The sequence below is a fragment of the Platalea leucorodia genome, assembly GCF_965183815.1.
Source record: "Platalea leucorodia genome assembly, contig: HAP1_HAP1_SCAFFOLD_99, whole genome shotgun sequence".
In the NCBI taxonomy this organism is placed as follows: Eukaryota; Metazoa; Chordata; class Aves; order Pelecaniformes; family Threskiornithidae; genus Platalea; species Platalea leucorodia.
The window spans coordinates 178234-190494 of record NW_028121430.1 but is presented as its reverse complement, the minus strand read 5'-3'; the positions used below and the strand labels follow the sequence as shown (position 1 = coordinate 190494).

The window sequence follows — 12261 nt, the reverse complement described above, 5'->3', positions numbered from 1 at the left end:
CAGAGGGGAAAGAGAAAGTGGTGCCTTGGGCTGGGCCTCTGCTGCTGAGCTGGGCTGGGCTCCTGGGATGGAGGCAGCTGATGGCAAGTGGGCAGCACTGCAGAGAGACAGCTCTGCCCAGGGGCAGCTCCTCTGCAAAGGGCAGCAGGGCTGAGGGCACTGCCTGCAGGCAGCGAGGGAAGAGGAGCGAGGCAGAGAGAGGTTAAAGGCAGTCTGGGGTGGGAAGGCTTTGATCTGAGAGCTGACTGCAGGAGAAATCTTCACAGCCCTCTACACGGTAGGTCTCTTGCTGCAGGGCAATGTAGCTTTTGCTCATGGAGGAAAATCCAAAATGTAGCACGTCCCACAGCCTATGGGATCTTTCAGGAGGCTTCTCACAGTTTCTCTAGTGCAGAGGAGGAGGACATGCTCCAGAGCAGGGACTCCCTGCTGCACCATCAGAGGGACAGAGCATGATGGGTGCCTTCTGCCAGGGATGGCTGCAGGGTGTGAAGGTGGGTGTGCAGCCAGGGGTGCCCAGGGCTGTCCTTCCGAGCAGGGTCCCTGCACCCCAGGGGGCTGTGTGATGGGTCAGGGACTCTGCCACCTGCCAGAGTCAGCACTCAGCCTGCCCGGGGAGCTCCTCATGGTTCTGCAGGGAGAAGCTGTGGGTGGATAGAGTGACCCCCAGCAAGGCAGGGTCCTTTTGCTGTTGAGAGGGTGCTGCATGGGTCAGGGCTGCTCAGGCAGCACCTGAACCTCCTCTGCAGCCAGAGCTCCAGCAGAGCCGTGGTGCAGCTCTGCAGCCACGGGCCCAGTTCCCTCTGCAGAGCACAGGGGCTGAGAGCAGCTGCGCGGCAATGGTGGTGTCTGGGAGGTGGTGTGCACAGCTGGGGAAGGGGAACGCTGTCTGAGTGCCCCAATGCCTCTGCCCTGGCCTCTCTCAGCCACACCCTCACTGTGTTTTCCCTTGTTCCTCCACTGGTCTGTGTTATTGCTATTGTTATCTTGTTCTTGCTGCCAGGCTCTCTGGGGAGGTGGAGTTTCAGCTCCAGAGTCACACACTGATTTTGTGGGTGCTTTCACGCAGCTGTGTCCATGGGAACAAGTGTCCCAGCTTTCATCTCACCTGTGGGTCTGTGGGCAATGCTGACAGGCCCTTCTGCGTTGTTTTCACCTGACAAAGTTGAACACCAGCACTGGTGCCTGCCCCTCCCTGCTTCTGCAGAGTAGCGCTGGCTTATCAAGAGCCCATGGGCAGAGGCTCTGCTCTTCATTGCACACTCGGATAGCACGAACCTGAGCTCCAGCCACAGAGCTGAAGGAAGCTCTCCTAGAGAAAGAAATGGGTGTCTGTGTGTGCAGGGGCACGGTCTATTGGAAATGGCTTTGATTTTGCTCAGAGACATCTCCCTTAACTTGTCACTGTCTTTTTCTCCTATAACAGTGCCCCATGCCCAGAAGCAGCAGATGTCCAACAACAGCTCCATCACCCAATTTCTCCTCCTGGCATTCACAGACACGAGGGAGCTGCAGCTCTTGCACTTCTGGCTCTTCCTGGGCATCTACCTGGCTGCCCTCCTGGGCAACAGCCTCATCATCACTGCTGTAGCCTGCAACCACCACCTCCACACCCCCATGTACTTCTTCCTCCTCAACCTTTCTGTTCTTGACCTGGGCTCCATCTCCACCACTGTTCCCAAATCCATGGCCAATTCTCTCTGGGACACCAGGGTCATCTCCTTCTTGGGTTGTGCTGCCCAAATCTTTCTGTTTGTCTTTTTCATTTCAGCAGAGTACTGTCTTCTCACCATCATGGCCTACGACCGCTACGTGGCCATCTGCAAACCCCTGCACTACGGGACCCTCCTGGGCAGCAGAGCTTGTGTCCACATGGCAGCAGCTGCCTGGGGCAGTTGTTTCTTCTATGCTGCACTGCACACGGCCAATACATTTTCCCTCCCCCTCTGCCAGGGCAATGTCCTGGACCAGTTCTTCTGTGAAATCCCCCACATCCTCAAGCTCTCCTGCTCAGATGCCTACCTCAGGGAGGCTGGGCTTCTTGTGATTAGTGTCTTTGTGGGCATTGGGTGTTTTGTTTTCATCGTGCTTTCCTATGTGCAGATCTTCAGGGCTGTGCTGAGGATCCCCTCTGAGCAGGGACGCCACAAAGCCTTTTCCACGTGCCTCCCTCACCTGGCCGTGGTCTCCCTCTTTCTCAGTACTGTCATATTTACCTACCTGAAGCCCCCCTCCATCTCATCCCCACCCCTGGATCTGGTGGTGGCAGTGTTGTACTCGGTGGTGCCTCCAGCAGTGAACCCCCTCATCTACAGCATGAGGAACCAGCAGCTCAAGGGTGCAGTGTGGAAACTGATAACCGGATGTGTTTCTGGAGCAATAAACTGCCCATTGTCTTCATAGCTGTTATAACGTAACTCACTGCAGGCACAGCCTGTCTTCTGTATTTTTTGTTATTGTTCTGGTAGTCCTGTGACCGCAGGCAGGGACAGGCAATGGGCACTTCTGTGACAGAGCTGGCCTCCAGAACAGCATTTCGAAAAAGAAAGGTGATGTCCTCAGGGCAGTGCATGGAGGCTTAGGTCTTCTTCCAAAGATTCTCTCAAGAACAAGCTCAAGACAGTGCCCTGGTGAGGCAAACACCAGTGAACAAGTGAAGTGTGTGAGTGTGCAGGGCTGGGGCACACAGCAGTGTCCCTCGCACAGCCAGGCCTCCAGGGACAGACTGGAAGGACCAGCAGAGCAGGGTCTGGTCTGTGCCCGTGTTTGCCTGACACCCTGGGCAAGGTGCCCCAGGGCAATGGCCACAGACCAGCCCCTTGCAACCACCATTCCCAGCACTGGCCTCTCACTCCAACTCAGGGAGGTTCTTTGTCCCTCCATGGAAGGACACCAAAGGAGTAGGTCAGACTTCCATGTTTGCATTGCACAGAGGAGACTGAAGCATGCACACCGTGTGTGTGTGGGGAGATGAACCTGAGGGAGCCCAAATGCCATCAGCTGTTCCTAGAGGTGCCGTGAAGGCCTGTGGGACAGACAGTGCCTCCAGGTCACTTCACTTGGAGAGTAATGTCCCCTGGGAAAGCACCTGAATGCAGCACTGGGATGTGCTTCTGTGAACCGAGGTCCCTGTGTCCATTCCTCATGACGAGGGGCATCTCAGACAGGTGCAGAGCAGGGCGATACAGCGCAGGGCTGAGGTGTCTCCCAGCCCCTGGCAGTGGCAACAGGAGGCCAGAGAGCCATTATTCCTGCTGCAGTGCCCTGCCTCCGCACGTGCAAGGGAAGGACTCGTGCCTCTGAACACCCCTGTGTGTAGGAGGAGTGCATGAGGCCAGCTCAGATATGGGCACCTCACAGGGCGCTGCCATTTCTGTGTGTGACTCCAGGAACAAACCCCACTGGCCCAGGGAGATTCATCTCCCCCACCTCGGACAGGCTCATTGCAAATGCTCCTGTCTGGTCTCGTTACCCTTTCTGGATTGTGCCCTCAAAGGTGCCAGAGCCATCAGAGAGGTTCTGGGGTCCTTGGAATAGGCAGACAACATCACCTCAGTCCCTGGGAATGGGATGGGCCAAATACTGCTGCAGCCATTTCCAGGTACTTGAAGGACAAGAAAGGCATTGGCGAACCTGTGTGGGTAGGGGAAAGAAGGGGATGTTTTGATCCTGGACCTTAGCAAGGGTTTTGACATGGTTTCCCATAGTCTCTTTATAGCCAGATTGGTGATATCTGGACTGAAGAAGTGGGTGATGTAGTGGGTAGGAAGGTGGCTGGTGGATCCAGCCCAAATGTCAGCAGTGGTAGAGTCCTGCTGGTGGCCACTTCCCAGTGGCATCCCTCAGTGCAAGCACTGGGGCCAACACTGTTGACTGTCTCCATTAACTGCCTGGATAATGTGCCGGAGTGCCTTTTCATCTCCTTTGTGGATGATGCCAAACTGGGCAGACCCGTTCCACAACCTCATCTGGTTCACCGTGCCTTGAGCAGGATAGCTGGACAAGGTGATGTTCAGGGGTCTCTTCCAAGCTGAGTTATTCCAGGATTCAATGACTCTTTTCCTTGGAGGGCTTTTTGAAGACAGAAGAGGCAGAGGAAGAAGGAGAAACAGAGAGGCAAAAATAGAGGCGTAAAATGGACCGATATAAATACAGCAGTTCCTCTGAGGAACGTTTCTCTACTCAAACCATTGGTAGGAACTCTATTAGATAAACATGATGAAACAAGCTTACTTTTACCTGCTCACGTACATATATATCTGCTGCGGAAGGGTGATGGCTGGATACGGTATCATGTGGTCAAATGTGTCTCGGGAACTCATAATCCAGTAGGAAGCCAATGGCTGTGAAGGGGGCTGTGAGGTCACTTCTGCCTCTGGAGGTGAGAGGCCAACAGCAGGAATGTGTCTGGGAAAGGCACTGTGAGGTCACTTCTTCCGGAAACCGCCGATAGGTCAGCCCTTGACTCATGGCTGGGATATGTGCTTCTAAACTCACCTCTGCCGGTGTCTCTGACAGGCCAGCAGAAGGCACCTGGTTGGCACATTGGCTGGGAGACCCCCTCTGCCGAAGGACCTAGGCTCAGTGCAGGAAGGGGGCTTGTATTTTGGCTGTCCTGTCTCTTCTGCCTGAGTACAGGATGGGACAGCAGCAGGCACACAGCTCTGTCTTGTCTATCCGAGAAGCAGAAAGGCTTGCAGCCTCACAAGGGGTGAGGTTACTTCTGTCTGTTCAGGTGAAGGGCTGCAAGAAGGCTGATGGGTTTGGATGCCTGTTTAGAACGGTGGTTTCCCAGATGCTGGAACTTTCCTTGGATGTAGGGAAGAGCAGGAGAGAGAAACAGTTACACACAGTGCAGCTGGGATGGTGGGGATTGGACATGAAGAGGAAGAAATGTCACTCCGAGGGTAGTGCTGTGGTACATGAAGTCCTCCAGAAGGAGTATGAGGTCAGTCCATCTCCTTGTGTTTCAAGGAACAGAGTGTGAGGGTGGACAGCCGTCGGTGAATGTACGGAAACGGCAGGGTGAGAGCAGGGTGAGGAAGCGAGATGGGTGTCCTTTACCTCCACTCCAGCATTCTCCAATAGATATCAATGCAGGGTGTCTCCTCAGGAGGTCTCGACTGGTAGGAGAAGCTGTCCCTTGAGCTCTGACAACCTCCCACCTCACCTCCCCAACCCCACCATTTCTCTCCTTGCCCACCTGGGACTTTTCCTTACAGCAGACTTCTCCACTGATCTCTGCAGCTGGATGGTACAGCCCCTTTGCACCATCTCCCCCCTGCTCTCCTTAGAGACCTGGCTGCACACAGGCACAGAAGGGTTTTTCCTATTTGCAAGCAAAGGAAACGTCAAGCATGGTCAAGTTCCATAAAGAAAACCGACTCTGCAAGCATCTGCTAAGCACAAGCTGCTCTAATGAGGTTGCCTTTCTACAGGGGATAATCTTAGGAGAACTATTTCAGGTAGGTAGATCCAAAGAAGAGAGATATAAACATAATTAAAGAGTTGGCTAAGGAGACAATTAGACTGCTGAAAGAGAGGCAAACTTTTAAGTCCCTGATGTCAAAGCAGCAACTGGATGGGTGTGAGGAATCTGAATGAACAAAGAGTAAGGGGAGGAGAAATCTGGAGAAAAAGGGAAAGGGCTTTTGTCTAGGCAGTGTGCCTGTGAAAAGATGATGTTAGAAATGGCTCTTCTATCAAGAGAGGTGAAAACATATGAAAGATAAAAATTAAATTTATATGAATAATATTAATTTATTTTAATAAATTAAATTTAATTTAAATTTAAATTCAATACACTATATAGCAGGTAGAATAGTGGTAATGAAGTGACACTGGAAGATCGATATTTCATTGGAATATCCCTTTTGAAAGGTCACAGGATTGGTAGAGGTCTCTTGGGAGTGAGGACAAGCCAATGTTGCAGCCATCGTTGAAAGAGGCCAAAAGTGCAGCCCCAGGAACGCCAGGCTGTACAAGCTCACTTGGGGGAGGAGTGAGCCTTCCCCTGAGTGCTCTTGGGGGACATTGCTGGGCACCTCAAAGAGCAGAAGGTGTCCAAATGCAGTCAGCATGGATTAGCCAAGGGTAAATCCTGCCTCACCAACCTGATGGCCTTCCTGATGAAGGAACTGCTTTTATGCACGAGGGGAGAACAGTGGGTGTCCTTTACCTCCACTCCAGCAAGGCTTTTGGCATGGTCTCCCGCTATATCCTGGTACCCACATTGGGCCATTACAGTCTGGATGGGTCAACAAACAGATGGGTGAAACACCAGTTGGAGGATGAGGCTGAGAGAGCAGTGGAGAAGGGGTCATAGCCTACCTGGAGGCCAGTGGGCCATACTGGGGCATTGTGGGGCAGCACAGGGGCCTCTCCTGAGCCCTGTGCAGTTTAACACCTGTATCCATGACCCGGAGGAGGCAACTGTCACCACGTCTGTGGATGGCACAAAATTGGGAGGACCATTGCTGTGCCCTAGGGATGCCATTCAGGGCAAACCTGACAGGCAGAAGGACTGTCGTGTCAGGAACTTCAGGAGATAGAAGACGGACCACAGCCTAACAGCCTGCAGTTGCAGGGCCTGGGGAGGCCTGGCTGGGGAGCAGCTCTGTGGAAAAGGCCCTGGTGGTGGTGGGGGACAGAAGGCAAAACATGACCCAGCAGCGCGACCTGGTAGCCAAGGCAGCCAGCAGAGTCCTGGAGTCTCACCAAAAGAGCGAGGGCAGTGATTGTCTCCCCCTGCTCATCGCTCCTTAGACCACCTGCACACAACCGTGTCCATTTTTGGGCCCCCACTGGGGAAGGGGAGGAGGGAGGGAGCGCCTGTGGGGCTGCTGGGCTCTTGGCCAGAGATCACCAGCACAGCGAGGGAGGTGTTGGTAAGTGGCAGGGAGTTGAGTGGAGAGTCATCGAGCTGCTGAGGGGCTGGAGCACTTGCCTGGGAGGAGAAAGTGGAGGAAAGGGCCTTGTTCAATGTGCAGAAGGGAAGGCCTTGGGAACCTCATCGTGACCTGCCAGTCCCCATGGGGAGGCTTTCAGGAAAGTGAAACCGGTCTTCTCATGGTATTGCTTGGCAGGAGAATAATAGGCAAGAGTCAGATGTTGAAATGAGGAAGTTTCTGGCCAGAGATAAGGCAATGAGATATCTGCAGAGCATGGGGTGCTTTAGGCTGTAAACAGAATGTAAACCAATCCCCTGACTTGGGATCTCACTCAATGGAAATTTTCAATATTTGTCATGACCAAGCCATGAGCAGCTGATCTAGCTGGAGCCGTCCGAGAAGAGGCTTGGCTGAGAGTCCAGCTGTGGCAAGAGCTGTGGGACTTGGTGTGTAATGACTGTCCAGTAGGAAACTAGTTCCCTTTTTATTAATAATGGCCAGAGATGGAAATGGCCGGTGGGTGGGGTGCGTCTGGGACAATTTTCTTGGAGTAGCTTCCCTGGGGTGTTCAGGACACATGGCAGGAGAATAATAGGCAAGAGTCAAATGTTGAAATGAGAAAGTTTCTGGCCAGTGAAAATGAAATGAGATATATGAAGACCATGGAGTGCTTTGGCTGTGAACTGAATGTAAACAAAACTTCTGACTTGGGATCTCACTCAATGGAAATGTTCAATATTTTTCATGACAAGGCCATGAGCAGCTAATCCAGCTGGAGCTTTCTCAGAACAGGCTTGGAAACTGCGGCAAGAGCTGTGGGATTCCTCCTAGATGCTATGCTAAGGCACATGGAGGACAGGGAGGTGATTCGGGACAGCCAGCACAGCTTCACCAAGGGCAAGTCCTGCCTGACCAACCTACTAGCCTTCTATGATGGAGTAACTATATCAGTGGATGAGGGAAGAGCTACGGCTGTCGTCTATCTGGACTTCTCTAAGGCCTTTGACACGGTCCCCCACAATATCCTCCTCTCTAAATTGGAAGGATATGGATTTGATGGGTGGACTGTTCAGTGGATAAGGAACTGGCTGGATGGTCACATCCAGAGGGTAGTGGTCAATGGCTCGATGTCCAGATGGAGAACGGTAACGAGTGGTGTCCCTCAGGGGTCCGTTCTGGGGCCAGTGCTGTTCAATGTCTTCATCAATGACACAGACAGCGAGATCAAGTGCACCATCTGCAAGTTTGCAGATGACACCAAGCTGAGTGGCGCAGTCAACACGCCTGAGGGACAGGATGCCATCCAGAGGGACCTGGACAAGCTGGAGAGATGGGCCTGTGTGAACCTCATGAGGTTCAACAAGGACAAGTGCAAGGTTCTGCACCTGAGTCAGGGCAATCCCTGGTATCAGCATAGGCTGGGGGATGAAGGGATTGAGAGCAGCCCTGAGGAGAAGGCCTTGGGGGTACGGACAGATGAAAAGCTGGCTGTGAGCCAGCAATGTGCTCTCGCAGCCCAGAAAGCCCACTGTATCCCAGGCTGCATCAAAAGAAGTGTGGCCAGCAGGGCGAGGGAGGGGATTCTGCCCCTCTACTCTGCTCTGGTGAGACCCCACCGGAGCACTGCGTCCTGCTCTGGGGTTCTCAGCACAGGAAGGACATGGACCTGTTGGAGCGGGTCCAGAGGAGAGCCACAAAAATGATCCAAGGGCTAGAACACCTCTGCTATGAGGGAAGGCTGAAAGAGCTGGGGTTGTTCAGCCTGGAGAAGAGAAGGCTGTGGGGAGACCTTATTGCGGCCTTTCAGAACTTAAAGGGGGCTTAGAAGAAAGACGGGGACAGACTTTTTAGCAGGGCCTGTAGCGATAGGACAAGGGGTGATGGTTTTAAACTAAAAGAGGGTAGATTCAGACTAGATATAAGGAAGAACTTTTTTACAGTGTGGGTGGTGAAACACTGGCACAGGTTGCCCAGAGATGTGGGAGATGCCCCATCCTTGGAAACATTCAAGGTCAGGTTGGACGGGGCTCTGAGCAACCTGATCTGATTGAAGATGTCCCTGCCCATTGCAGGGGGGATGGACTGGATGGCCTTTAAAGGTCCCTTCCATCCCAAAGCGTTCTAGGATTCTATGATTCTTCATAGCAGCCGTATGGGGCCATGCTTTGGATTTGTGACCAAAACAATGTTGATCACACAGGGATGTTTTAGCTATTGCTGAGCAGAGCCTCCACAGTGTCAAGGCCTTTTCTGCCTCTCACACCACCCCACCAGCAAATAGGCTGGGGGCGCACAAGAAGCTGGGAGGGCACAGAGCTGGGACAGCTGACCCCAACTGACCGAAGGGATATCCCATACCGTGTGATGTCATGTTCAGCAAAAAAAAGCTGGGGGAAAGAAGGAGGAAGGGGGAACATTCATGGTAACTTGGGAAGACAAATGCTTCCTAACCTAACCCTGAACTAACCCTTTTACCTTAAACCTTACCCTACCCATTACCCGAAACTAGCCCTACCACTACTCCAATCATAAACCTCAACTCTAACTCTAACCCTTACCTAACCCTAAACAAACATCAGCCACAGCCTGAAGTCTAACTCTAAACCAGGTGTAACCATAACTCTTACCCTAACCCTAACTCTAATTCTAACTCAAACCTGAACCCAACCCCTGACTAACCTAACAGGTATCCTGAAGCATCTTCAAGGCCAACAGCACCTGTGTAACGACATCTGTAATATCGTCTCAGGCAATGATGACTATGGTAACAGCATTAGAAAGAAAAGATAATTTGGGTAGATGGGATGGACAGATGAGCATCCTGGTATCATCCTGTCAGGGCTGGTTCAAGGCCTGGCAGCATGAGCAGCTGCCCTCTGCTTCCTCCTGAATTGGAGGCACCATGGCTGTGGGCACCACTGTGTGTCACCCAAATCAGACTCAGGTCAGACGAACCATTTTGTATTTCTCATACACCATATCCATTGTTTGTCTGTTGAGCTCTAATCAGAGCTTAGGTATGTAGATAACCAGGCTTTGGGTGGGATATTTCTCCTGGAGTAGCTCTGCTGACCCCGGTCTCTCTCCATATTTACAATCCTACAGCTCTGACAGGAGGAAAGCACCCTGCAGTGCCTGGATTTGTCCAAGCCACAGCACTTCATAGCCTTCCTGACCATTGGGTCCTTTGGTCCTGGTGGGAGATGATCTTCTTGCCTTAATCCTGACTTTGTTGGGTAACCCGAAAGGACAGACTGGAGGCTGTTGAGTCACATGTTGGGTTTCAGAGCAAGGAATCAGGGACTGCATTTACCTCACACAGTGGTGGGAGATCCTTTCCTCTGGAGGGGTTATTTGTGCTATTGGCTATAAAGCCACCAAGTCTACCTAGGTCAGACTCAGTCAACCATTCCTGAGGCATTGGGGCCAAATTATTCTGTACAGATACAGAGATTTGCAGCATAGTGCCATGACACAGTCCTTTTTTCCTTCCCATGCAGATGCCCCAAACCCAAGCTTCCTCTCCAAGCTCTTTCTGGATGTGAACCAGCATGCAGACACCACAAGCAGTCAGAGTTCAACCTCTCAGGGCCACCTCCGTCTTGAGGATAACATGGGCCACAGGCACGGGTTGGGACCCAGAGAGGTGGAGGTACAGAGAAGCCTTTTCTGTTGCTGCACAGTGAAGTTAAGCACAGACTGAAAAGGCTTACGTTCTGCTTCCCTGCTTGCCTTTTTTGTATTTTTTGTTTTTCCTCCCACAAGTTTAGCACTTGTCCTTTGAGCAGCTAAACCTCATGTCTCAGTTTTTCTCTTTCTAAAGACCTATAGTTATGGTGGAAGTTGCTTGTCAGGCTGGTGCCCGTGATTCTGACAGTCTTTCTAAAATAGTTCCTGGTGCCGTGGGTGTCCAGGGAGGAGCAGTGGCAGCACCAGCATCCCCACCTTCTCTCCTGAGGCTGCTTCCTAACTGTCTTATCACCAGGTGAGAGTGACAGAGACGTGTCCGGAGAGCCATGGCCAGGTGGTTTTGAGGGGAATGACGGAGAGAAAAAGAGGCCACCACTGCCTCCTGCAGCACCATGGACTGAGGAGGGTGTTCCTGCCTCTTGGCTCCTGGCAACAGTAAATCCCTTTTGGCATGCCCTGAAATGCTGAGATAGTGTGGCAGCACAGACACCGCCAGAAGCAGCTGCAGGCATCTGTCCAGCTTGGCTGGGCATGGAAATGGGCTTCCTTCAGCTTTGAAAAGTGCCGCCCGTGAGATAGTCACCATCTCAGAAGTACTCTGGCGGTTTCCCATGAGCAAAGCTGGCCTGAACCATGCTGCACCCATGATCTTGTGAAGCACTGAGACATCGGAGAGTTAAAAAGAACAGGCTGTATGTTTGAGGACATTTTGAAACAAGCAGGAAATGCTGGTATGTGGGTAACCTGCAGGTAAATGGTTGCTTTGAGTGAAAGCCTTAATTTAAAATAAATGTGGGTATCAGAGAAGTATTTTATTTTTCTGCACATTTATACGAAAAAGTAGGTAGATTAGAAAACAATCATGGTGACTTTTCACTCATGCAAACCCTAATTTTATCTTGGAAATTTTGAATGGCACCTCTATGAGATGGAAAAAACTCACAGGAAAAAGGCAGGAACACCTTGGGAAAAGGATCACACCCTTAGGACCGTGTGTTTTTGTGAATTTCGGTTTTTCTCTTGAGAAAACTGCCCTGTGTTTTTCACTTGGCTAATCTGAATGCTTTTATCACATGTTTTCTGACCTGCTGTTCTCATCCTTAGTACACCCGAGTTGAAGAAGACTCCTCAAAGGGAGGTAGTGATAGACATGGCCAGCATCCTCAGTCCTCTGCCTGGAAGAGGGTATTCTTTCCCCATGTCAAGCTGAGAATATAAAACATCCTTCAGCTGAGTCTCTTCTGCAGAAGCAGCAACCTGCTCTTGCAGCGCTGCTTGCTTGTAGCTCCCATCCCTCAAGTGTGCCCAGCACGAAGTCTTTATGCTCTGGGAAGGTGAGAAATGGCAAGGGAAGGCTCAGTTCCCCAGGCAGCAAGAGCATCGCTCTGCTTCTGTGAGGGCTTGCAGGGGAGTGGGAAGCATTGCAGGGTTGGGGGCAGAGCAAATGGGCCCTCGGCTGGATTTGTAAGCTGTTAGAAATCCAAGCGACAGAGCAGCAAGTTCAGGAATGCTGAATTATTCAGGGCTCATTCAGAAGTTATAAAAGCCTGACCTGCTCAGGAAAATTGGATATCATAAGGAGATCACCAAATTTTAATCACTTTCTTCTCTGCATAACTGAAAAGTGTATCAAGCAGTTTGATTGCTTGCATAAAGATGTCTTTTAGGACCCTGAAAACTT

The 12261-nt window shown here is 51.7% G+C and overlaps 1 protein-coding gene across 1 annotated transcript; it reads left to right on the top strand.

The window, feature by feature from the left end:
* Nucleotides 1-1449: 1449 nt before the first annotated feature.
* On the top strand, nt 1450-2403 carry LOC309603457 (olfactory receptor 14C36-like; the record flags this gene model as incomplete). Its single annotated transcript, XM_082338305.1, has 1 exon — nt 1450-2403. The coding sequence occupies one exon, from the start codon at nt 1450-1452 to the stop codon at nt 2401-2403; it is 954 nt and encodes a 317-aa protein (XP_082194431.1).
* Between the last annotated feature and the right edge of the window lie 9858 nt (nt 2404-12261).